General features: G+C 32.9%; 4 protein-coding genes across 4 annotated transcripts; 3 read left to right on the forward strand and 1 right to left on the reverse strand.

The window, feature by feature from the left end:
- Positions 1-641: 641 nt before the first annotated feature.
- Positions 642-6,157, reverse strand: LOC124930518. The gene is made up of 7 exons (XM_047470853.1): positions 6,092-6,157; positions 3,336-4,225; positions 2,551-3,245; positions 2,402-2,478; positions 1,985-2,095; positions 1,565-1,915; positions 642-1,280 (listed from the first exon to the last, which is right to left on the reverse strand). Exons 1-7 carry the CDS (start codon positions 6,155-6,157, stop codon positions 642-644), a joined length of 2,829 nt encoding a protein of 942 aa, XP_047326809.1.
- LOC124932379 (protein SENSITIVE TO UV 2) lies at positions 6,088-12,573 on the forward strand. Its single transcript, XM_047472997.1, has 12 exons — positions 6,088-6,546; positions 6,631-6,669; positions 6,770-6,879; positions 7,522-7,607; positions 7,749-8,110; positions 8,190-8,258; positions 8,361-8,443; positions 9,148-9,477; positions 9,554-9,660; positions 10,463-10,620; positions 10,778-10,974; positions 11,913-12,573. The coding sequence occupies exons 1-12, from the start codon at positions 6,205-6,207 to the stop codon at positions 12,175-12,177; spliced, it is 2,148 nt and encodes a 715-aa protein (XP_047328953.1). The 5' UTR covers positions 6,088-6,204; the 3' UTR covers positions 12,178-12,573.
- A 1,443-nt stretch (positions 12,574-14,016) lies between these two features.
- LOC124931027 (secretory carrier-associated membrane protein 4) lies at positions 14,017-18,886 on the forward strand. The gene is made up of 11 exons (XM_047471414.1): positions 14,017-14,173; positions 15,166-15,279; positions 15,370-15,432; positions 15,652-15,685; positions 15,765-15,887; positions 16,067-16,129; positions 16,238-16,331; positions 17,268-17,313; positions 17,411-17,478; positions 18,278-18,326; positions 18,416-18,886. Exons 1-11 carry the CDS (start codon positions 14,114-14,116, stop codon positions 18,500-18,502), a joined length of 801 nt encoding a protein of 266 aa, XP_047327370.1. The 5' UTR covers positions 14,017-14,113; the 3' UTR covers positions 18,503-18,886.
- Positions 18,887-20,015: 1,129 nt separating this feature from the next.
- Positions 20,016-23,581, forward strand: LOC124931026 (phosphoribulokinase, chloroplastic-like). The gene is made up of 5 exons (XM_047471413.1): positions 20,016-20,700; positions 22,488-22,572; positions 22,645-22,729; positions 22,812-23,056; positions 23,141-23,581. The coding sequence occupies exons 1-5, from the start codon at positions 20,150-20,152 to the stop codon at positions 23,387-23,389; spliced, it is 1,215 nt and encodes a 404-aa protein (XP_047327369.1). The 5' UTR covers positions 20,016-20,149; the 3' UTR covers positions 23,390-23,581.
- The last annotated feature ends 3,044 nt before the right edge of the window (positions 23,582-26,625 follow it).

The following is a 26,625-nucleotide window of genomic DNA, read 5'->3' on the forward strand; positions in this document are numbered from 1 at the left end:
TCCTTCATCATCGACGATCGTCTTCAACATTCAGGTTAGACGTTCGTCGTTTTAGGGTTTTGTTGTTTAGAGTCTAGGATGTAGGTTAGGTCATGGAATAATGGTTTTAGAGCTTGGCTGATTTGTTTTACAGTGAAATATACATCCGACGAAGGTGACGAAGGCGACAGTGCATCTGTCGCAGGCGACAGTGCATCTGTCGCAGACGACAGTGCATCTGTCGCAGGCGGGAAATGCATCTGTCGCATGCGCCAGATGCATTTCCCGCCTGCGACAGATGCACTGTCGTCTGCGACAGATGCACTGTCGCCTGCGACAGATGCATTTTCCTCCTTGCATTTTCCTCCCTGCATTTTCCTCCTTGCAATTATCACTGACTGGTCACTGTCACTGACTTCGTTGAATTTTTTTCAATTGCAGATCACATGAATGTTGGTGTTTTTCTACTCTTTGATGGAGATGCACTGTCGCAGGCGGGAAATGCATCTGGCGCATGCGACAGATGCATTTCATTTATGTTTTGTGCTTAATTATATATACTATATTATATTTGAATTCAAAATAGCAAACTAAATTACATTCAAAAATAAATACATAAGGTTTACATACAAAAATATACATAGCTAAATTATGTCCATTTTCTATGGGTCTATTATATGGTGGAACAACCTAACTGCCCATTTTTGTCTCCAAAAAACAATGTTCTCTGATGTCACAGCTGATATATCCAATTTTGCAGTAAGGTACTCCAAATACATGATTGTAAAAAGACCACAGTCTCCACTTTTCGTGCACTTGGGGACTCTTGGGTGTGGTATTACAACATATGACATTCCTTCCAAACTGAACTTAGGATACTTGATCCTGTCAAACTCGGTCGTTCCAAATAGAAAGAGATATGGAATCATTTCACATAGTGGTTTCATGAACTTGTCATATTGATTCTTTTTGATAAATCCTTGTTCGCAGTCATAAACATTGATGCACCAATCTTGTAGTTGCACCTCACAAAGGACCCAATGCTTCATATTAAGATTCATAGGGAAATATATCTTATCTACAATCATCCAAGAAGTCATCAATTTTTCTTCATCACCCCTGAAATATTCCATCAAGTCATCGTCGAATGTGTATGTTTGTGGATTTTTGGAGAACTTTGAATAACGTAACGACAACCTCGTAGAGACATTACAGTCACATATTGAGAAATCCATCGGTTGATAAGTCTTGGGAAAATTGGCAACTCTTTTTTTAAGAATGTAACATGCTGCATCTATCTCCTGCGACAGATTCGAGAAAATGAAGTAAGCACAGAGCATCGAATGAATTAAGCACAGAACATGAAGAGAAATAGCAGGAAATGCATCTGTCGCAGGCGACAGTGCATCTGTCGCAGACGACGATGCATCTGTCGCATGCGCCAGATGCATTTCCCACCTGCGACAGATGCACTGTCGCCTGCGACAGATGCACTGTCGCCTGCGACAGATGCACTTCCTGCTATTTCTCTTTAACCTCCTGTTAATACAATACCCAAAATACAGTTTCAACAACAAAAACTTACCTGATCATGTAGCCAATTCTGAGGCCTCAACATTCTGTTAAACAATTCTCGACCAGTATGGAAAAGAACCAGATTTATCTTGTCATCATCCTCCAGCTTCATCCATTGTTTCAAATCATCCAACAGTTCACTATCATAATCTAAAAGAGGATTTACAGTTACTGGATCAATGAGTTTAAAGGATTTTCCATTAGGATCTGTATAGTTCCCCAATTGTGTGGACCTCTTCTTTCTCCGAAAACTCTGTCCCTGAAATCTTGTTGGAGTCAATACCAATACATCATCATCCTTCTTCTTTCCCAACTCAGCCTCTTCATCAGTCTTCTTTCCCATGTCATCCTCTTCATCATTCTTCTTTCCCATGTCAGCCTCTTCATTCATCTTCCTTTTCTTGCCCAACCTATTTTTGGCCAAAACTACCTTCCTCTTCTTCTTCGTGGCCAATTCTTTCTTTCCCAACTCAGCATTCTTATCAACAACAGCTGCAGCCTCTTCATCTTTGTTTACATTCTGCTCGGCTTCTTTGTTGATCTCCAAACCATCAACAACCTCTTCATCAACAGCCTCTTCAACTTTGTTTTCAGCCTCTTCAACTTTGTTTTCATTCTGCTCGGCTTCATTGTTGATCTCCAAACCATCAACAGCCTCTTCATCAACAGCCTCTTCAACTTTGTTTTCAGCCTCTTCAACTTTGTTTTCATTCTGCTCGGCTTCATTGTTGATCTCCAAACCATCAACAACCTCTTCATCAACAGCCTCTTCAACTTTGTTTTCAGCCTCTTCAACTTTGTTTTCATTCTGCTCGGCTTCATTGTTGATCTCCAAACCATCAACAACCTCTTCATCAACAGCCTCTTCATCATCAATTTCAACAACAGCAGTTTCAACAGTTTGAACAGCTTCTTTGTTCATCTCTAAACCATCAACAGCAGAAGCATCCTTGTTTTGATCATCATCAACAACAGCTTCTTTGTTGATCTCCAAACCATCAACAGCAGAAGAATCTTTGTCATCATCAACAACAGCAGCATTGTTTATCATCTCCAAACCATCAACAACAGCATCCTCCAACCCAACATCATCATTGGTTATCATCTCCAAACCATCAACAATAGCATCCTCCAACCCAACATCATTCATATCAGCAGCATCTTCTTTTTCATTCGGCAGATCATCAACATCATCATTCTCATCAGCAACATCTTTGTTGATTTCCAAATCCTTCTCCACATCATTCATATCAGTAGCAGCAACAGCATCCTCCAACCCAACATCATTCATATCAGCAGCAGAAACATCATTCTTTTGTTGTTTTATTTCATCCAATAATTGGATTATGTGTTTGAACATAACCCGTTGATCCTCTTTCATTACCTTCATTTCAGTTTTCAGCTCCTTCACATCCCTTGTCAACTCCTTCACATCCTTTGTAAGCTCATCAAATTTGTCATCATTCTGGGCTTTAGTCACCGGATTGTCAAACTTGTCTTGCCTAGTAGGAGAACTGTCTTCTTTCTTTTGAGGACTCGTTGCTGAAGGGACATGGGTTGATTCACTAGTAGTAGACCGAGAGCTGTCTTCGCTAGATTCATCACTAGACTCGATCATCTTAATTGCTGTCCTTTTAATTGTTCTCCTCGTGGGCGTTTGTTTGGGAGTACCATCTTCATTCTTTCTCTTCCTACCATCCACCTCAAACAAATCATCATAAATGTAATCTCCCATTTCTTCAAAGTCATCCCCACAGTAGTTCCTCTTCTCTTCCTCAGACTCATGAATCTTGTTAAAGACATTGCATTTGAAAAGGGCATTGGATACCTCTTGGCTAGTGTTGGTGTTGCTTCTGGAGGCTGTAAAAAGTAATATCCTTGGGCATGTATGTTTTTCCTCGATCATATCCGCAAATTTGGGGACAAATGTCTTCATAACCAAATATGTCCAAACTTGGAAGGCTATGGCGAAGCCACTAATAGTATAAGCAACATCACAGTTCCCCTTGCAAGTTTCCTTCTTCTCCACATATAGCTGCCGAAGATGTTTCATGTCCTTGTCAATACCCTTCAAAGTTGAATTGAATGACACCTTTCCCCATGGAAATTGAAGGAACATTTCCATATCCTCCACCATGCTGAAGATCTTCAAACATACCCTCTTCCTATTATCAGATCCAAAGAGACACTGGTAGATAAGGTTGATGAGCCCAAGCTTCCATGCATCTTCCTTCTCAGAGCAGTTGAGGAAAACACTTTGAACATCTGTCACTTTAACAACTGTTTTGCCACCAAAGTATTTATGGACTAGAGGTGGAATTTCTTCAGCGTTCCAGTTTTCAATGACAGGAAATCTTCCAAAATTTAGGCCTGTTACCAAGGCATATTCCTTCATGCCCCAGTAAAGCTGCTGACCATTGACTAAGAAACTTATTCCCTTCGAATTGGAGCTGCTTTTCCTGATCAACATCTGGTGGATTATTGTTCCTGAGAAAATGAGAGTCGGGGCTTTCAATAGATACTGAAATTGACTCTTCATAGCCCTTTCCATAAGACCAAAGTGATTAAACTTGTCCTTGGTCTTTAACAAGCAGGTGCAAGTAGATTTCCATGAAACACGTCCAGGAAAATTCTCAATTACAGTTTTGTTTTTGCATTTGGTTGGTGCCATCTGCAAAAAATCAATAAGTCAGAATAATGAAAGTAAATACCACTAATTTAAAGGAAATATGACATTTTTCGCAGACGACAGTGCATCTGTCGCAGACGACAGTGCATCTGTCGCAGACGACAGATGCATCTGTCGCAGTATATTCTTCCTGCGACAGATGCACTGTCGTCTGCGACAGATGCACTGTCGCCTGCGAAAATGCATCGTCGCCATCGACAATAAACCCAAAACCCTGCAACAGCCTTCGACAGAAGCATTTTAAACCCAAAACTAAACCTAAACAATAAACCTAAACAATAAACACTACCTAAACCTAAACACATACCTAAACCTAAACAATACCCTAAACTATTCCTCCATTATAGCATGCATGGATATAAAACGGAGAACTAGGATAGAAACGGGGAAGATAAACTCACATTCGACGTATTTGAGTTGAGATTCTCGTCGGGGGCTCTTGTTTGTCGTCGGATCTCGTCGGGGTTCGAGGGAGGGTTCGAGGGAGAGGACGTCGTCGATGTTTCGGGGGCTCTTCGGCGTCGTCGTCGTCTTCGGGGTTGATCAGTCGTCTTCGGGAAGTTGGAAACGAGAGAGAGGGAGTGAAAGGAGAACTGGGGAAAGGAAGACGGGGGAGAATGAAAATCAATTTTTTTTTTTTTTTAATAAAGGGTAAAACTGACCTTTTGCCTTGGCAAAATGTCAAAAATGAAAAACTTATTAATCACCTGTTAAAAGTGGAAATTCCCCTCTTATGAGGGTTATTCCATCAAATTTCCCTTTTAAATCGGGGTTGGGGCATAGGGAGATAAAAAAAAGTACATGATCGGGTTTGGGGATAGGGAGCATGCGAAACTCAAACTCGATACTAGTTTATATCAATAATAAAAATAAAATGTTTTATATTAAAAATTAACGTGACCTCTCAAATACCTCATCATTACAAACATTATCTTAAATACATTATTTATTTTGTTATTATTCACACTCCACTCTAACTTTATTTTTTAATATTCAAAGAAAGAAAACTTATTATTCTTTTCATTACTCTTCAATTTTTCGTCAACTTTTCTTTAAATAACAAAATGTTAATTTTCTTTTATCTTTTTTCTCTTCTTCTTTAATTTTTTTTTCAAATTTTATTCTAATATGTTTCTTTAACTCTACAATAAAGTTGTTATTTTTATCAACATCTACAACATAAATATGTAGGTAAGATAAGTAATGTTTTCATTTATTTTTTCAATATTTCGATTTACTAATTTTTAAATTATTTATTATTTAATAAAGTTATATTTATTATTTCAACTTATATAATCTTATAAAAATGTAATTGGGTAATAGGGTATTCGTCGGAAATCGAGTATCTAACGAATCGGGAATGAAGAGAGATACCCGTCGAGGTTAGAGTCATATAATAAAATGATAATCAGGTTCGAGGATGAGTACTTCATTACCTGACAAGTAAAGTACCCATTGTCATCTCTAACGAATGCAATATAGACATTTTGATTTGTCGTGATTTGTCTCGTGTACTTTCCTTTTTAGGTTTCAGTTTAATTTTTTATTTTATTTTTAAATTTAATCATAATCAAACATTATTTCTTTGTTATAAATCATTTTATTTAATTTATGAATTAAAATCCTAAAATTAAAATATCATTACTTATTCAAATACATGAATTATTATAATTATTATTTTATAACTATAACTTATTTTATTTATTTTTAGTAATATATAAAATAAATAATATCTTAATTAAAAAGTTAAGAGGTTTATTTAATCCTCTATTTAAAGTATAGGAGCTTTCTTTATCTATTTTTATCATTTTATTTTAACTGCAGTGAACCGTCTCCGTCATCACGCACCCATAAACCCCAATTCTTGGAAATAGCAGAAAACCTGAGGCCGTCAAATCCGCCATTGCTGTCCATTTCTCTCTCATAACCATTTGCAGAGAAGAAGAAGAAGAGGATTTACTATGAACAACGACCTTCTCGATGATTTGGATGACGATTTCCTGGAGGCTCTCGAACAGTTTGAAGAACGACATGCCTTGACTTGTTCCACGAACCCTAACTACCATCCTCCACCACCACCACCACCACCGTCGACGTCGTCTCATTCTCCGCCCTTGCCGTTGCATATTCTCGTACCGCAAGCGGACGGCTTATGTTTCTCGCCTCCACATGAGTTGTCTCAGAGAACCGTGGACTACGATACCAATACATTAAATTCGTGTATACCTGGCTTACCTCGCCTCCCTCCTCCTCAGTTGTTGCGCTCTCCGAAAGCCGGTGAAAAAGAAATTGATCGATTGAAGGTCTAGTTCGAGTGTTTTTATTTTTATTTTCTAGTTGTAATCTTGTAGCCCTTATAATGACGGCTAACTTGGTTATTGTTGCAGAGAGAGCTTAATCGTGCTCACAAGCAAGTTTCTGATCTGGTATAAGTTTATTTTTATGAAATATATGAATTCAGTGACTGTTTAGTTGCTTAGTACAAAAACCGAGTATTCTAATGCTGAACCATTATCTTATTTGAAGGAGCTTGAGCTTAAAAAGGAAAGAACCAAAAAGGAGGAACAACTTCAATCTATAGTTTTGCACACAAGGGAAAATGATGCTGAGGTTCATTTGAGAAAGCGTAAGAACTTGTAAGCAAAAATGAGTACTCTTGTCTAGACTGTTTTTTCCTATGAAAAAGGGTTTAGGGAAACATACATTTTATGGTAATTTTTTCTGTAATTTATTCCTGGGTAGCTAGTATGACCCCCTTTAAATTGGGAATCGAATTTAAGACTTTGATTTCTTAGGTAAGACCCTTGCCAGAAGGACCCTCTGGGTTACATTTTATGGTATCTTCTTATGTTCAGTTGTTGGTGCATACTATCAACTGCAGGATGGAATAAGTTGTTTTTTCTTCTTTCAATTTTATATGATCTCAAACTGAAATTGTTTTGGAACCCTTCATTGAATCAATCTTTTCCATCTATTTGTTTACTATAAAGGCTCAACATTCTGAATTTTACTTGTAGTTCAATCTATTAAATTTCATTTTTTTGTTTAGTTTTTCTTTTATATGTATTTCTTATGGCTTGTTTGATCTGGGGTTATTTTGAAATATCTATTTTTTAGATCTTGATGTAAAATGACCAAAATATTCCTGTATTTAATATTTTAGTTGATGAAAGAAGTGATCTATGATGAAACATTGGTTTATTTGCATCAAACAACGTCTTAGTGTTACTGACATTAGTAATTGAGAATATTGTTTCTGGTTTTTATATTGATGGCAGGGAGCATGAATTTCATACAAAAGATTACCCCAGTAGTAGTCATCAAAGATTTCCAAATGGAAACTCTTTAAGTGATCAAATTCCAGGTATCTGTGTGAACTAATACTACATTTGTTTGCCATTGCCTGTTTTGTTACTTATTATTACATTTTGTTTCCTGTTACTTGATCTATGCACCTTGTTTTGTTAACATCTGTTTATTTTATGATCTTATTTATGCATTTTAGTCCCATCAACTTTTAAAGCAATTGGAATTCAAACTGAGGAAGCAGCGGAGCGATCCCCTTTAACTTCAGACAATGTGAAGCCAAAAGTTGATTCATCAAGTCTTCAACAATGTTCAAGCAGATTGCTTTCTCTTTGGAACCCAACTAAAAAACGAGGACTTCAAAAAGACATACTTTCCAAGTTATTTCTGGCTTGTGAATCAGACTTCCACATTCTTTTTGGATGTTTGAGCACGAATTCTTCTCTTGAGAAGGCGACATTATCTGCTCCACATGAAAGCTCTTTGCAAGTGCACTTTCAGGCCCATGTGCATATTGCCGACACAACAAAAATATCCCACCTCTATTCTTTATTGACAAAGGTATGCTAAACCAAAAAAGCCTGCTGAAATAACTGTTGAATTAGTTCATTTCTTAAATTGGTCATTTTTGTTATTGCAGATTGGTTCTGGTCTTGTGGAATTGGATACTCTAATTGATGCATTAGTTGATCTGTGCAGGACTGAAAATGTCAGTCTGATGTCTTTGGAATCTTAGTCTAAGTTTATGGCTATTGTCTAGTTTTTTTTCTTCTAAATTTGGTCTGACATCAATCATTTTGCTTGGAAGCAGGCTATTATTGTTTATAGGGCTCTCCACATTTTGCACATAGTTTTGAATCACTTATCCAGCTTGGGAGAAGAACCAGATAAGAGGTACTGTCATCTTTGCCAATATGTCTTCATTGTTTCTCATCATTTGCCTCAAACAGATGCCTTCACTTGATAGAATGCTCTGCAGATGCTTCAGCATAGAATTTATTACATCTATGATAAAAATGAAATATTTTCTGATTCTCTAAAGTTTCCTAGATGTCTTCATCCAAATAGAACACTTATGTCTGGCTTCAAGAAAATCTGTCCACTTATTTTGATATTTAGTTGTGTTGGATCCTAAATCCTTCTGTATATGCTTTGCTTAACATACGAATCCCTTGTCCAAATAACATCATCAGCTAAAATACTAAACCTTACTTTAATTTTTATTAACAATTTAAAAATTAAATACAAATGATATTTTAGTCATTTTACCCAAATAATCCACTTTTTCACCAAACAAAGTTCTTTTTGTTTTGTTCAAAATATCAAATTATTTCAAGCAATATACCCTACATCAAACAAGCTCGAAGTCTTCAACTAAAGAAAAATGTTTCAAGATTGGTTATTATACAGCTACCCTTTTATGGCTAACATGCTCTCTATTCCCTCTCATTCATGCGATCTGTTTTTGAATACCTTTGTGCCATTTCATCTTAAACTTGTTATGTTATTCAACTGCCCAGTTGGATTGTATTCCAGATCTGTTATCCAAGTCCCATGCTTATGAACTTTAACTTGATTTTCCAGTGTACTGTACCCAGGGATAATATTGTAGTTGATGAAGAACCTTCATCTGGAAGCAAAACTGAAGATCCGTATGGACGTCTAAGTAAAGAAACTAGAACCATCTTTGATGTAGACACAAATGCGACATTCTCTGGGAATAAAGCGTCTAGTTCAAGAATACAACGAAACAATCGGTTGCTTGGAAATGAGTTTTTGATCTCCAAGTGCTCGTTGGATTGGGTTTTTGTTTTCAAGTCTATGCATGAAATAATAATGAGGCATACTCAAGAATGTGTAAAACTGGAAGCAGTTTCCATTACGAATCTGATAGTTTTGAGAACTAATGCATACTTGGGCAGGGTGAAGTAAGTTTCTAGAGTCTCTCATTTATGCATATCTTTTTCCTTCATTATATTCTAAACAAAGTCCCTTTTGCGATAGGTATGGAAGCAAACCCGTGTTTCAAAGTATTTCGCTATTGTTACAGAAGGATGCTGGTTCAAGTGTCCAAAAACAAGCTGTACATCTTCTGTACTTACTGATAAACTGTAAGCACTTCTAACATCTTAGTGATGGATATAATATATATTGCCATACCGAGGGGTTGCTTGTTAACATAACTTATTGTTTAATCTAAATTATTAAATGCTTATCTTAAATTAAGTTCATTTGATAATTATTACTTAAAATCACTTAATTATTTAGCCTCAACTTAAATTAAGCTAAACATTCTGGCTTAATTCAGTAGTATATAAAAGACTTAACTCGGTAGTCTAGTAGTAGGAGCGTTCAAAAGACAACTTTAACACTGAAAATGAATCAAATTGTGTCATTATATAGAGTAAAATAGTCTTTTAAGTACGTCCCGACATTAGTTTCACATTTTATCAAATCAACTTACATTCTACTTAAAATTTAGGTATTTTCATTTGGTTTATTCAACATTTGTTTTTCATATACTAACTTGTTCGACATGTAGAGCTTGTTTGATGTTGGGTTATTCAGGGTTTTATTGTTTTTTTTAAATATTGTTTGATGAAAAAGTAGGTTATTTGGGTTTTTAATTAATTAAATTACAATAATTTCCTTTTATATTTTAAATTTTAATTCTATAAAAATAAAGTAAAGAGTATTTTGGTATTTTTCGTTGATGAATTGAGTGATTGGATGATTGAAAAGAAGCATGACGTGATAGATGGGTTTTCGGTAAAATCATGGGGGGTGATTTAAAACATATTGGCTCCTTGCCAAATGTAGTTTTATCTGTTGGTTATTTAGTCAAAACCATAATATGTGATAGGCAGGTAGGTACAACAGGAAGAGTTTTTAAGAAAACAGTTATTTTTGCAGGTCCAGAACTTCTGGCGATGTTCATTGCCTTCTATAAAGAAGAGGAAAGTGCTGGAGTTGTAAACGACGACTCAAAGATCGAGTCTTCTTCTGGAGGGTGTAGGGTCATTCTCGACGGATTGGCTGATTGCTTAACATGTGTAGGAAGTGGTATAAAGGTGACTACTGTTTATGTTCATTTGAAAGTACTTTCACGCCGACTGATTTAAATTATAGATTTTTAGGAATTGTTGTTGCTAAAATCTTGTAGGCCATTGCTTACCACTATGGGTTTGTTCCCCCTCTCACTGCCTCCTTTTGAATTGAACTTTTCAGGAACTGAAACTTCGCAGGATTACCATTACGCTTCTAGCTTACTTGGCGTCCTCTGGAAAATCTAGTTGTGAAATTGTGTTGTCTCACAAGATTTTTAGGAGGTCGAATTTTCTTCAATTAATTTTGCAAATGTTGACTTCGGAAATGGATGCAGAAGTAGTAGATTCTGCTCAACCCCAAGAACTCTTCAGAGAAAGGTATATATATGATGTGCAACTGTTGTATTATTTTTGCTTCAGCTTTTACTTGTTTCTAGAGTATTAATCTGTCATATTCTTACATGATTAGTCAATAAAAAATCCCAACATAGTGCAGTTTCAGTTGTTGTATCCTAGTGTATCTTTGGGTTATTTTAAAATAATCAGAGTACATGAAAATATTGTTGTTTGATGGGAAAGTGGATTATTTAGGTCATTCCAATAAAGAATCTTGGGAAGAAGAACATCGTTAGTATTTTAATCCTTCGACTAGGGCCTTGTTTAATCTAAAGGGCCATTCAAATAAAGAATCCCGGGAAAATACTCTTACTTTTATTCTTTATAATACTTTTAAAAATTTTAAATACTAACAAGTTTTTTTGAAATAAGTCTAGATCTCCTCCCATTATCATATTTAAAATCCTTATCACAAACATTTTGACTAGGGCCTTGTTTGATCTAGGCTTATTTGAGCTTATTTCCGAATAACCTTAGTTTAATGTGTGTTGTTGAAAGTCATGTTATTTGGGTGAAAAGACATTAGGGGTATATATATATAATGAAAACATATTTTCCTTAAAATTAATAGATTATATTGGTTGATGATATGAGCGATGCGATTAATGAATAGATTTATGATTGAATAGTAGGTTATTTGAAATTAATCTCTAATCCAATATGTAGACCCTCGCGGAAAACCTTTACACCTAGGATTTATCCAAAAGAAATTGGTTGTATCTCGATTCAATTTTGATTTTTCCTGTTTATTTCTAGAAATAAATTAGTTTTCATTTGGTAAAATGAACCGCCACTGAATCAGATCACAAGAACTTTTGCAGGATTTTGAGTTACAAAATTTTTAAATTTGTATTCATTTCATTTAAAATTGTACATGGATTTCAAGCTGGATGACAAATGAAATTCTTTCTTTGTTGCAGAACCTTGCTCATTAGAGAGGCATTGATATTCTTAAATAGGCTTGTTTCAAATCTTCAATATTCCACTCCTGTTTTACGGCTACTGACAAGTACAAGGGACATGACGAGCCTGACTGTTGATATTGCAAACAGGCTATCGCGCAAAACCAAATGGTCATGGCAGTCAGATGGCTTGACTAAGCAGATAAGGGAATCAGAAGTTGTTGATTTGGCTCGAGTATTCAAAAAGAGGGTTTTTGCATTTTTAGGCGACAACTATTATTAATCTGGTCATTGATCAATCACCCATTAGGAGGATGGGTCTAGATTTTGGAAAATAACATATTTTTGCGGTTTACCGAGACTAGCAATAACCATCAGAAGATGGATTTTGAAAGAGTATTGGAAATATGGGGCTTGGATTTTGAAAGAGTATTGGAAATATGGGGCTGGCACCATTTTGGATTTCTGCGCGCCTACCATTATTCATGACACGACAACTAACAAAACGGTCAAAACCATGAAAGCCGAAGGGTCGGTTCTTAGGAGAATGTCTCCATTGCAATGGATGGATTATTATCAGATTTTTGATATGTACAAGGCTTTGCTCAGAAGTAAGGACATGTTTAGTTTTGGGAGGTAATTCTAACAATCTAGTGAAAAGTCTACTTCTTTTGGAGTTCAAATAATACATGTTTTTCTCTCTTATCTTAACTATCTATCTATAATAATAGCATTTATTTCTAGTAAGATTTTCTTACAAGAAATGTACTCATGGTGTCTAGACCACTTTTCAAACAAAGTGAAATTTGGACTCCATAATAAAAATATATTTAATTTTAGACTATTAAGTAAATCATGAATAAAGAATTAGTGATAAATGTTATTTTATAATTTTAAATTCCTTTAGTTATGTCATTTGTACATTAGAATGTTAAAAAACATGTTAAGATCATTCAGTACATAATGGGTTTCTGAAGAAAACTCACCAACTGGGTATAGTGGCTGGCTGTAAAAATATTAAATTAGGTTTGACTATTGTTTTATTTTGTAAATTACCCTTGGAATAAAAATAAGATAAAAAATGTCACAAGTGGTTAAGTAGTGCTTTAAATTTAATTTGTTTTAAACAATTTTAAAATCGGAACAACTTAAAGGGAGGAATTTATATTGAATGAAATCCATCAAAAAAGAAAACTTATAAATTCTAGAAAAAGTGAATAATTATTAAAAAAAAGATGAAAAAAAAAATTAATATCAACAAATTCCCAAAGAGAATAGCACCAAGGAAAAAAAATCTTTATAGGTGAATAAAGAAGTAAAAGCTTCAAAAGTTTTTTTTTTCTTTTGTAAAGAAATAAATCAAATGATGTAGACTTATTTGAACTATGTGATTGATTTTTATTTGTTTTATAATAATCATTACTAAATAATATAAGTATACTTCCAAAATAACTAAAAACAAAATTATGACAATAGTAATAATAATAAATCGATTTAGTTTTTTTTGTTAACTGAAATAATTATTCTTTATTTTAATTATTATTGATTGAGTTGAGGGTTCGAACGTCACTAAATCAATCGAATTATCGATTTCAGTTCAACTGTTTAAAATCGGTTTATTTACATTTTAATTATTTTAGAAATAATAATATTTCTAGCTAGAGTAATTATATACATTTTAATATGAATAACTTAAAAATGAATATATCTTATTATATGGTATATTTTTCATTTTCTATTTTTAAAAATGGATTTATTTAATTTAATTATATATTTATCTATATATATTTAAAAGAAATTAAAAAATAATAATTTTGATTGAATACTAATGTCGTCAGTAAAGGCTAATTTATATATATATATATATATATATATATATTTTTTTTTTTTTTTTTTTAAATATAAAGCATCTAAAAGTGTTCTAAAGTAGCTAAAATATTTTAAATTTTGGTATTAACTTGATACAGTTATTTTCAAATGTAACTTACCACATTGTACGATTTCAAATCAAGCCGTTCAATTGGTGTACAATTGTATATTCTCTCCTTACTATGGAACCGCATGTAGCAAATAAAAACCCGATTTCTCTTTTTTTCTTCAATGTCCCGCGTTTAACCAGTAAAGATACCTTTCCTCACCGCTTTTCTATTTCTCTCTCTAAATCTGTTAGCTATTTTTTCTGCGAATTTGTTGGATCGCCTTGCGAAGAAGAAGAAGCCATGAATAATCGGCATGATCCGAATCCTTTTGAAGAAGATACAGGAGTCAATCCTTTTGCGGTAAATCACCACCATTCATTGAGCTATTTGGATCTACTTTCATTTTTTACTTCTTAAATTACTTGAGGAATTGATATCTTACATGTTATGCCAATGTTCGTCACTGATTGCTTTCGTTTACTGCTTTAAGTTTGGTTTAGATGACGGATAACGGTAGATTCGATTTATTTATTCGAAAGTTAGGGATTGTTGTCATTTATAATTGCTGAAGTAGACTGTAATGAATTTGTTAGTTCCAGCGGAGATTAAAAGCGATGCTGGATACAAATTGTGTGATTCTATAGGAATTGTTTATTGTTTTGGACATTTTGGAGATAGTTTCAACTCAATGACAAGGCTGAGTGTAAATTTATTGATAGTTTGAGCATTCACATGCTTTGGAAGTGGAAGTTTACTCAAGTGGTGTATCTGTATTGATATATATTGTTATGTCTCTATCTAGCGGAGATTAAAAGCGATGCTGGATACAAATTGTGTGATTCTATTTGAACTGTTTATTGTTTTGGACGTTTTGGAGATAGTTTCAACTTAATGACAAGGCTGAGTGTAAATTTATTGATAGTTTGAGCATTCACATGCTTTGGAAGTGGAAGTTTACTCAAGTGGTGTATCTGTATTGATATATATTGTTATGTCTCTATCTAGCGGAGATTAAAAGCGATGCTGGATACAAATTGTGTGATTCTATTTGAACTGTTTATTGTTTTGGACGTTTTGGAGATAGTTTCAACTTAATGACAAGGCTGAGTGTAAATTTATTGATAGTTTGAGCATTCACATGCTTTGGAAGTGGAAGTTTACTCAAGTGGTGTATCCGTATCGATATGCATTGTTATGTCCCTATTTGTGGCTTAGAATTTGTTTCTATAGTAAGATTTTGTAAGATGGTTGTGTTATACAAGTATACAAACTAAATTTGGTGAGGGAAAAGTGTATTGTCTAGGATGTTCAAAATTTTGCTTGTGTTCATCTTATTTTGGGTTGTATTATAGAATGGAAATGCTGCTGCTGGATCAAAATCACGCCTTCCTCAAATGGTTGCTCAGACTTTTGGTTTTGGCCAGAAACATGATGCAACAGTTGATATACCTTTGGATAACATGAATGTAAGGACTCTGTTTTTCTTTAGGTGTGTTATATAGTCTCTTATGCTGTTGGCTTCACTGAATTGTTTTATTGGTGATTTTATATGGAAGGATTCAAGGAAAAAGCAGAATGAACTTGCAGCCTGGGAAGCAGATCTAAGAAGGAAGGAACAGGTTAAGTTTGCTGTTCATTCACTGAGCATGTTCTACTTTTTTCATACAACAATGAGTGTTTGTTTGTTGGATAGTAGATTTTAGATTTTCATATTTTTTTACACCAGTTTATTTTAAGACTATTGTTTATTCTTGGATGCATAAACTAGCTTACATTTCCTGGTTTATGCATTTATAACATTTGGTATTTATTCTGTTCTCATTTTTGTTGACCTTCAGGACATCAAACGTAGGGAAGATGCTGTTACTCGAGGTAGGAAATAGAGTATAATGAATAATTTGGTAATTTTATTGATTGAAAATAATCTTACTGCAGTTTCTGTTCATTTCAGCTGGCGTGCCTACTGATGATAGAAACTGGCCTCCATTTTTTCCAATCATTCATCACGATATCTCCAGTGAAATACCTGTTCATGCTCAGAAGTTGCAGTACCTGGCATTTGCAAGTTGGTTAGGTATGGTAGCCTGAGTGCAAACCAGTTTTCTTCAATTTTTTGGAATCAGTTCCAACTCTTTAAATGATTAACATTGCTTTCTTGGTATTTGTGTTTGGCAGTCGACCTGTATTTATGTATCTGCTATGACCAGTTACATTCCTTACATTCTTTCTCAAAATGGTTATTGTTTTGTGCAGGTATAGTTTTTTGCCTAGTGTTCAATGTGATTGCGGTGATTGTCTGTTGGGTTAAAGGCGGTGGTATGTTTTCTCATATATGTGCTTATACTTGGATTCTTTCCTTCTGTTGAATATATAAATACAAAATTTGAGGCTAAACTGCTGATATTATGGTTATCTTATTTTCAGGTGTGAAAATATTTTTCCTTGCAACAATATATGGTTTGCTTGGATGCCCTCTTTCATATGTCCTTTGGTACCGGCCACTTTATCGTGCGATGAGGTACTAATCAATGGGTTATTATAACTTTTTCATATCTTGGTTTGATCAATTTGGGTTTCTTTGGGTTAAATATAACCCAAACCGAACAAGGTCCAAGGTAAATCATTTAAATAAATGGGCCTGCAAAGGAAAATCTTACCTTGAATTATTGATTGAGTGGTCAGCTTTTTACACTCTATCAATGAATAGCTGCTGAGATGTCTCATCTGGTAATTAAGAACTTGTTTGATGTGGGTTATTTGAGATTGTTTTCAAATAACCCATTATCAACAACCTACTCATCAATCAAAATACCCTCTTTATTTTATTTTATTCAATTATATATTTACACACTATTGTTTTTCTACCCAAATAACCTAAGTCTTGTTTGATGAAGGGTTATTTGGATTAAACTGTTATCCCCATCACAACCACTTCATTAATCAAATCATTGTAAAAAATACTATTACTTATATTTTTAGTAAGTTAACCCAAATAATCAAAAATTTATTGAACACAAGGTTTTTTTTCAAAACAATCAGATTATTTAAAAGACCAACACCAAACAAAGCTTGTGGTTCTTCATAACTACATCAAACAAGGTTATTTGCAAATAACCTCCTGGTTATTCAGATAACCCCAGATCAAACAATGTCTTAGATGTCATATTTTGGGTTGAGGTCCTTAATAGTGTCCATAAATGGGAATTGGGAAATCATGGTTTGAGCTTATATAAATTTTCTGTGAAAACTATACATTTTTTTTTTATATATTTACATGTGTGATTTTTTGCAAATGACATGGCTAGTATTTCTAATAAGTAAACCCTAAACCATTACTTGAAGAGCTTTCATTCCAAGTTATGTGTGGTTTTAGGGAAAAAAAATGTTTTAAGAATCCAACTTCCATCATTTGATGAGTGTATGAGCTTATTGTTTTTCTTTCCATCAATTGCAGGACTGATAGTGCCTTGAAGTTTGGTTGGTTTTTCTTGTTCTACATGGTAAGCTTGGATCAGTAAAGGTTGCAGATGCTGCTCTTCTAATTGTTTTATTTCTTACCATTCATATAATATGTATATTTTTTTTTGCATTTTGCAGCTTCATATAGCATTCTGCACATTTGCTGCTATTGCTCCTCCTGTTGTCTTCCATGGGAAGTCTTTAACGTAAGTCCTTCACTATGGATGTCCAAATTTGAAAATATTTTCATCACTCTTGCTCCTCACATATTCTTTTAGTAAGTTATTTATTTATATTTTTAAAATGACCTTTTCCATTATTGGCATGTTCTGGCATGTTTAAAAAGTTGTGGTTCATCCATCCCACTTAGATCATCTTAGCCTAGTTACACTTTATATGTTTATGTACATTGATGGTGATTCCAATCAGCTACACTTGTTTTGTATGTGTCTCAAAATTAAATAGGTGGCTTGTGATATGAGTAAGACCCAACCACATGCAAATTTACTAAAAAGGTTTTTCAAGACGGGTCAATATTTGTTTTGAAGGGATCTTTCAGCAGTAAACACCAAATCTTACAAACATGATGTAGCTGATTAGGCTAGATTTGATTCTTTTTAAAATGAGAACCGAGCATGTAAACATCTCATCTCAATAAATAAGAAAAGAAAATCATTATTAATGCAAGGATCTTCCTTCTAAAAATAAAAATGAGATATCTCATGTTTGATGGTCCATTTATGCTTTTAGCTTTTGAAAGAGAATTAGGTTTCCTATTTTGGTCTGAGCTCACATGAAAAGAGGCTACATCTTGTTCTTATTTAGATGTGGATTCAGATGGGATCACATTTAGAAACAATTTTATTTTTGTTCATGTATTTGAAGACAACAGTATCGAAACAGGGCCAATGTATGAAATATAAGTGTTTCGAAATAGGATAATTGTAACAGCTTATTTTTCATTCATAACTTACACTTATTCCTTTTTGGAATTTTGAATTTCAGGGGTATTCTTGCAGCAATTGATGTCTTCGGTGACAGTGTTTTGGTTGGGGTAGGTTTATTGTTTCTTTCATCTATTATTAATCAATCAATCCCCCGATATATTTATGTTTTTTTTGTCTCTTGATTGTTGTTGTGCAGGTATTTTATTTAATTGGATTTGCTTTCTTTTGCTTGGAAACGCTATTGAGTTTGTGGGTTCTTCAGGTTTGTAAGAAGAGTTGTTAATTATCCTGCTTTGTTTGAGATTTGTTTTTTATTTATACTTAAAAAGGTCTTGTTGTTTTATGATATTTACAGAAAATTTACACATTCTTCCGAGGTAACAAGTGAGTGAATGCGCATGCACTGCTGCACGGTTGTTGTTGAGGTTTTTTCAGTATATTTGGTATGACTCTTCTTTCTTCCTCCATATTTTCCTCATATCTAGCAGTTAAAAACTGAATTGAGAATTATGTTCACTGTTGTTTGCATTTGGTATGTATATTTCAGATGATTATTAACACACCAAACCATTATCTCATTTTTAGTACATTTCTTCTCACTTGTAGCATTATATATCATTCTTCACATTGTGTGTTTATTTTTGGAAAAAGTTCTCAACTTTCAAATTGATAAAATGGATTTTGTTTCTCTTTAAAACAGTTACTAATCTTTCTTGTGGCATTGATAAAATATGTATTATTAGCTTACTAGTTGAATTGCTAACTCTAAGCTCAATGTTTTGTGCATAGGTTGTCTCATTGTTGTATTGATTGTCATAGAAATTTATTTTATATATATATATATATATCATAATGCTTAATTATTGCATTATTATGCAGCATATTTTTATTGATATTAATCTTTATGCGAGTTTTAATTGTAATATCATTTTGGATAATTTTGAAGCTTTGAATCTTAAGTAAAAAAAAAATATTATCTTCATCCTTGCTATGTATCAAAGTCTATCATTATCCTTAGGTTATATGATCATTTGATTTGATTTATTTGTTCAGATTGTTATTGTAGCAGTTTATTTGTAATCGCGCCTTATGCTTAAAATCAAGTTAAAATTGATGTCTTTGTAAACTTGGAGAGTTTATTTAATAAAATATTAGTTATATTTAAAAATAATAATAATTACAAAATTAAATAATAAAATTTTTTAATTATAAGAATTTATTTTATTTCTGTAAAATCGTATAATTGAAAATAATTTAATAAACTCATAAAATGACCATAGTTTAACTAATTTAATATTTTGATTAAATTTGTTAATTTGTTTTTCTAATCCCTAAAATTTTAAGAGATTTTTGATATTTTAAACTTAAGATCTTTGTCTTAAAATAGAGAATGGATCTATCTAATAACTATTAGGATTTGAATGTCATTAACACCATACAAAAATGAAAATTAACATGAAATGGAAAATTGTTGAACTCTTGCTTTCTTAAAAATAAAAAAAATTGGGATGATATTTGCTTGAAAAAGAAAGAAAATAATTGTAACAGGATCCATAAATAATAAAAACAAAATAGACATATCTCCTCCACCCATACATACCCTCATCCTCATCTAGCCACTCCCATACTTCCACGTGGCAAGGCAAATATCCAAACTGCTAAGGAATGAACACCAAACATTCGAAACTTTCTTTAACCTTTCATTCAGACTGATATACCCTCATTCCATAAAATTAAACCCTGTTATGTCCTTGTAAGCCTATCCTCACAAAAACCAAGCATTTTTTTTCTCTATCTCCTTTGAGAGAATTCTAACCCACATCTTTCAGATTATCAAAAACCCATTTCAAATAAGAACTCATCATTTCTCCCTTCCTTCTTTGGTAGAGAGAATTATAATTACTTTTTTTTTAAAAAAAAAAAGAAAAAAATGGCAGTTAGCACTGTCTACACTGTCCAATCTCTCCACTCAAATTGCTCAATCTCAACTCCGGCCAAAACCCACATAGGATTTCACCAAAAACAAGTGGTTTTCTTCTCCTCCGGCAAGAAAACCAACCGGAGATCAGGCAACACGACCATAACATGTGCTGCCGACGGGAAGACTATTGTAATTGGACTTGCTGCTGATTCTGGTTGTGGAAAGAGTACATTCATGAGGAGACTGACTAGTGTTTTTGGAGGGGCGGCTGAACCACCAAAAGGAGGGAATCCAGATTCAAACACTTTGATTAGTGATGTTACAACTGTGATCTGTTTGGATGATTATCATTCTTTGGATAGAACTGGAAGGAAAGAAAAAGGTGTCACTGCTTTGGATCCAAAAGCAAATGATTTTGATCTTATGTATGAACAAGTTAAGGCTATTAAGGAAGGAATTGCTGTTGATAAACCTATTTATAATCATGTTACTGGTCTTCTTGATCCGGCTGAGGTTATTAAACCACCTAAGATTCTTGTCATTGAAGGATTGCATCCAATGTAAGTACTTAATTTGTTCAATTCCTATACAAATCTTATCTCAATTATGATCTATTAGGTCTTGTTTCATATTGTTATTGGGAGGTGTTTTTAATTTTTGTCTTAAAAAAAATGAAGAAAAAGGTTATTTGAATTTTTAATTTGTTAAATTATTAAAAATTTTTTATATTTAATTTTTTTTTTTTTAAAGATAAAGTAAAAATATTTTAGTTGATAAAATGAGTAATTTGATGGATTGAATAATATTAACTTGATAAATAGAAATTTATAAAAATTGAAATAAATCTTAAAAGAATCTAAAAAAAACCCACGTAAACCATCTTTATAGTATGTAGAGGAGATGTTAAGCTATTGGATTCAATGACTTCTCATTTTTAAAATTATTTGGATTCAATGAGTTCTCATTTTTAAAATTATTGGTTTTAATTATTAAATATTATAATTAATTTAGAGAAAAGGTATGGACAAATAAACAAAATTATTAATAATGTGTTGTCTTTCTAGCTAAATTAAGGCTGCAACGAGCTCTACTTTGATTAAGTATTTATTAGTTTGACTCGAGCTCAAAAGAATTTATAAATTTGGACTTGACTATTTACCTACTTGACTCGAAAAATTTGAATAAAATAAATTTTTTAAATATTTATGTAGAAAAAATTTTATTTTAAATTTTAGGTTTTAATATTAAAATAAATAAAAAATATATTATTTATTATCACACTCAAGAAGCCTTCGAGTAAGTATTTATATGAGCTCGAGCTCAACTCGAATATTAAACGAACCGGTTCGAGTTCTACTCGAACTTGGTTCAAGTCAAACTCAAACAGAGTTTTGACCGAGCGGCTCGACTCATTTAGACATAACTAAAATTAAACTAGCCATAAATAAATGGAATGGATATATAGAACTATAGTTATAAACAATTTAGTTATGTAAGTTTTTTTACCGAAAATTTCAACTCGAATATCGGTTTCCCAAAGAAAATAACTGTCTATTCATATATTCCTCTGGATTTAGCAGTCAAAATTTCTTCCCCAAGTCTCTAGTGTTAGTGTTAGTTTATACTTGTTCAGGTAGATCTTGTTTGATTTTAATTTTCTTTATTTGATAGAAGAAATAGTAAGTTATTTGGGTTTTTAGTTGGTTTAGTTATTAAAATGTCATTTAGTATTTAAAATTGAAATTTAATAAAAATAAAGTAAAGATATTTTAGTATTTTAGTTATGAAATGAATATTTTGATAGTTAAAATGATAAATATATTTTCTTTCTAAAAAATCAAATCAAAACTATTAAAAACTATTCTAAAATGATTCATATAAATGAACTTAAAGAACATAAGTAATTAATCATAAAATAAAATGAAGGTATCTATCTATTTTAATATGAAATTTATAGAAAAAAACATAGTAGCATTATATTATCACACAATTCTAGCGGTAACAAAAGATGAATATCCCTAGCCTCTCCCTAAAGTCCTGAGTTTGAGCCCGTCATATGAAAAGTTCTGCGCCTGATTAAATGGTTAAATGTGTTTGCGAGTTATATTGTTTAACACGTGAGAATTAACTGTACTTCAAAGCAGAACATAGTGTTCTCTATTTTTTTTTAATACTTTTTACAAACTATAGAAACCCAACCTTAACTTCAATTATTTTTAAAATCGAATTGAATCTCTTACCTTAGTCTTTAATTGAATTTTTTTTGAATTTTTTTTGAGTGATGATAATTTGTACTTAATTCAATTGGGAGAACTAAATTTTGTGTGTCGTTAATGATGATGATCAGGTATGATGCACGTGTGAGGGATCTATTGGACTTCAGTATCTATTTGGACATAAGCAATGATGTTAAATTTGCTTGGAAAATTCAGGTAAAAAAACAAAATAAATAATTTAGTTCATATAATTTAAGAAATATTAGAGCATGACCAATTTACTTCCAGAGAGACATGGCCGAGAGAGGACACAGCCTTGAAAGTATCAAGGCAAGTATTGAAGCTCGAAAACCCGACTTCGATGCTTACATTGGTAAGTATGTGTCGACTATCGTTGTGTTTAAAAGACTCTCATATTAAATCGATCCCCTAGTTTAACATAAAATGTTTTGCAGACCCACAAAAGCAATATGCAGATGCAGTTATAGAAGTATTACCAACCCAACTAATCCCAGATGACAATGGTGGAAAAGTTTTAAGAGTTAGACTTATAATGAAAGAAGGCATAAAGAATTTCAATCCAGTCTATCTCTTTGATGAAGGCTCCACCATTTCATGGATTCCATGTGGAAGAAAACTCACTTGTTCTTACCCAGGCATCAAATTCACATATGGACCAGACACTTACTTTGGCCAAGAGGTACCTTTTTTTTTTTCGATTTTCAAATTACCCCTCCTTTATCAACATAAATCTATACATGCATGTATTAATTCATCATTTCAGGTATCTGTGTTGGAGATGGATGGTCAGTTTGATAGATTAGATGAACTAATCTATGTTGAGAGTCATTTGAGCAATTTGTCATCAAAGTTCTATGGAGAAGTTACTCAACAAATGCTGAAACATGCTGATTTTCCGGGAAGTAACAATGGAACTGGATTTTTTCAGACTATTGTTGGTTTGAAGATCAGAGATCTTTATGAACAAATTGTTGCTAGTAGAGCTTCTGCTCCTGTTGAAGCTAAAGCTTGAGGAAGGAGGATGAGATGAAAGAAGAATTTCCCATCATTTTTTTTTGCTTTTTCTTGTTCAGAATTATATTCTCTTAATTTCATCTTTTCATAGAAACTCTTTGATCAGCTTGTATCTATTTGCTGTTGTTATTAAGACATAATGTAATATATGAGAATACAAAAAATAATAATTCCTATTTTTCTTCTATTTTTATTCATTTATTTTGTTTTTCTTATGTACTTACAAAAATAATACTACCTTAAATTAAGTGGGGTTAGTTTCTTATACTAAAAAAAACTTACAAGCATAATATGTCCACTTAAAGTTGAATTTCAATGGCGAATTAATGAATATTAAACACGACGATCTTGCTCAATTTTCTCGCGTCATAGTCTGTAAGTGAAACCGAAGCATGATAACTTTTTTAATATAAAGTTTCGACAAAATGATAGTCTAAATATTTAGGCATAAAATTAATAATAACCGAAAACATTTCTATGCAGCAATATAAAGTTCTAGAACATGGATCTTCTTGCAACAAGCCTAGAAACTATATACACATCTAAATGAAGAATAGACTAAATTCAATGAAAACAAGATACACATGAAATAACCATATCCTCATACACCATCTAGTACAATGACTTGAGATTTCAGACTATCTTTTGCGTCTGTCAATGTTTATGCTCTAGTACAATGACTTAGTTCCATTGTCTAGCGTTTAATAGGAGGTTGTTTAATAGGAGATTGTTTAATAGGAGGTTGCGAGAATGTTATTGCAAAAAAGAAAAATATAATGAAAAGAGAAATTTTTTTGATGTATTTTATTAAGTTCTAGGCATCGCCTATTTATACTTACAATATTTAATTGAAAAGGAAATAAATAATGGAATAAAATATAATTTAATAAAATAAAATAATATAAGGGTATGTTTTAGCATATTCCTAAAATATGTTTTTAACATATTTTCTAAGATAAAATTCTTAGGTTGATATTATTTAGGGTCTGGTTTATTGGGCTTAACGATATTATCCAACAAATCATCCCAATTAATCTCGTTATACGACTTCAACTTTCTTGATACCTACCGAGCTTTAAACGCATCTCGATGAACTTGTTTATCCCTAACGCCTTTGTTAGGATATCAACTAGCTGGCCATCAGTGTCAACGTGGTCAATGTCCATCTTGCTTGCTTCAATGCATTCTCGGATGTAATGAAACTTCGTTGCAATGTGTTTACTTCTTTTATGATGAACTTGATTTTTGCAGAGAAAAATGGCTGACTTGTTATCAACCAATAATTTGAATTTCAATTCTTTACACCCAATTAGCTCGCTGATAAGACGACTAAGTCAGACACCTTGACATGCTGCTATTCCCGCTGCGATGTACTCGGCCTAGCATGAAAATAAAACAATAATCATCAAATTAAGTAGATTGCTAAAATGAAAGGTTGAAAACTTGACTAAATTTCTATGTTTCTTTTTCCTCTGACAGGTTTATTACCCCCACATACTTTTAGGAAAAATAATGAATTCAATCATCCTCTTATGCATATCATCGCTTAAGTAGTCTTTAGGGAAATGTTGACTTGAGTGTGATGGTCCTTTTTGTTTAATGGATCATTAACCCTTTATTTCTCATTATCTTTTGTCTTCTAATCTTATTTCTTCGACATGAACGGTTAATGACCTAAACAACGTCTTGAGGTGATAAATCTAAAATTCTAAAAATTAAATAAATTGTGACATTTACTTTCTCTTAGATTCCAAATAATTAACAAATAGTGTCAAATATTATGAATTTAGAATTTGTTGAGTTATCTATATATATATATATATAATGATGTTTAATTTTTAAAATGTTCGGATTGCCGGGTCGAGAGCTGTGGTTGATTTGGATATATATGTGAGAGTAAATGAATACTTGGGTCGGATTGTGGGTTAACCCGTCCATAAACATTTTTACCGTAATATTTTTTCACGATTATTTATATTATTACTCGTACAAATGCACGGGATATATGATAGTTATTTAGAAAAACAAGAGAAACAAATTCTATCTATCCATTTTAAAATCTTTTATAATTTTATTATTTCCTTTCCTTAGCTGAGAACTTCTGAAAATATAAAAAAAATTGTTTCTAACCTTTTCTGCATACATGCAGCAACAAGCCGGCAATAGAGCATTTGATAACTAAAGTCTAATAATGATAACATTGTTGTCCAAATACACGTGAACACATGTAGTTATGTGATTCTTTTGAGAAAAAAAGAGTTGAAGATTGATATATTTGCGGAACTGGATAATAAAACATTTGATGTGTTAGTATAGTCAAAGGTTAGTGGTGGTATCAACATAAAAATAATAATAACTCAATTTTTTTTATCTTAACATAAATATGTAGAGCATTGATTATCTTGTAAGTAACATAATCACTATATAAATAATATATAGTAATAATAGACCAAATTCATAATCTTACAATGAAAACAACGAACACACATGAAACAACTATATTCTTATACTTTCAACTATTATTATAGAAAAATGACATCTTCAATTTTGGTATGGGGAGAAATGACATCTTAAAAACCCTAACTAAAGTGCGAACTGTGCGATCAGTGTGCCGTGTGCGCCGCGATATGCCGACAATATTGTCGCGGTCGTAATCGTCGTTGAAGAAACCCTTGGTCCCAGTCACAAAAAAATCACACACCATTCGTTGTCGTGCGAACTGTGCCATCTGTGAGATCCGTGTGCCGTGTGCGTCACGATTTCATCTCTCGGTCGGAAGAGTCGTCTTTTTGCAGAAATTTACTAAATCTCTTCGTTGATCTCTCTCGATTGACAATTGATACCATTCTCGGTCAAGACTAGAGTATATTAGGAAATCAATTTCCTTGAAATTTTACAAATTTTAAACCTATGTGTACTGTAAAGTTGTTAAAAGCTTCGTTGATACGAATCCGTCTATGTCGACCACTTTAAATATGACTTTTGCAAACATCATAGCTTCAACAGTACGGACAATTCCCTATTTGTCAACTGTTGGTACAAGCCCGACTAACTCTCTTAATCGGGCAATGGGTGAATCCAACACCTGCTCCCTTGATCCTAAGACAAAAAATTCGAATGCAATTAACCTCCACAAAGGCTCAGGAGAGAGTCCCACGAATATCCTTCTTGAAAATCATGGATCTCCAAAGCCAGAAGGAAATGTTGGAGATCAGACTGACGCAAACAAGAGCA

Source organism: Impatiens glandulifera, chromosome 3 (assembly GCF_907164915.1).
Source record: "Impatiens glandulifera chromosome 3, dImpGla2.1, whole genome shotgun sequence".
Lineage (NCBI taxonomy): Eukaryota > Viridiplantae > Streptophyta > Magnoliopsida > Ericales > Balsaminaceae > Impatiens > Impatiens glandulifera.

Coding starts and splice junctions, on each gene's coding strand:
- LOC124932379 (XM_047472997.1), top strand. CDS start 6,205: ATGAACAACGACCTTCTCGATGATTTGGATGACGATTTCCTGGAGGCT. Junction 6,880..7,521: donor TTGAGAAAGCGTAAGAACTT/GTAAGCAAAAAT, acceptor TATTGATGGCAG/GGAGCATGAATTTCATACAA. Junction 9,478..9,553: donor GCATACTTGGGCAGGGTGAA/GTAAGTTTCTAG, acceptor CTTTTGCGATAG/GTATGGAAGCAAACCCGTGT.
- LOC124931026 (XM_047471413.1), top strand. CDS start 20,150: ATGGCAGTTAGCACTGTCTACACTGTCCAATCTCTCCACTCAAATTGC. Junction 22,573..22,644: donor AATTTGCTTGGAAAATTCAG/GTAAAAAAACAA, acceptor ATTTACTTCCAG/AGAGACATGGCCGAGAGAGG. Junction 23,057..23,140: donor ACACTTACTTTGGCCAAGAG/GTACCTTTTTTT, acceptor TCATCATTTCAG/GTATCTGTGTTGGAGATGGA.
- LOC124931027 (XM_047471414.1), top strand. CDS start 14,114: ATGAATAATCGGCATGATCCGAATCCTTTTGAAGAAGATACAGGAGTC. Junction 15,433..15,651: donor ATCTAAGAAGGAAGGAACAG/GTTAAGTTTGCT, acceptor GTTGACCTTCAG/GACATCAAACGTAGGGAAGA. Junction 16,332..17,267: donor CCACTTTATCGTGCGATGAG/GTACTAATCAAT, acceptor CATCAATTGCAG/GACTGATAGTGCCTTGAAGT.
- LOC124930518 (XM_047470853.1), bottom strand. CDS start 6,157: ATGGACAGCAATGGCGGATTTGACGGCCTCAGGTTTTCTGCTATTTCC. Junction 2,096..2,401: donor AAGAGGCTGTTGATGAAGAG/GTTGTTGATGGT, acceptor GATGGTTTGGAG/ATCAACAAAGAAGCCGAGCA. Junction 1,916..1,984: donor CCACGAAGAAGAAGAGGAAG/GTAGTTTTGGCC, acceptor ATGGGAAAGAAG/AATGATGAAGAGGATGACAT.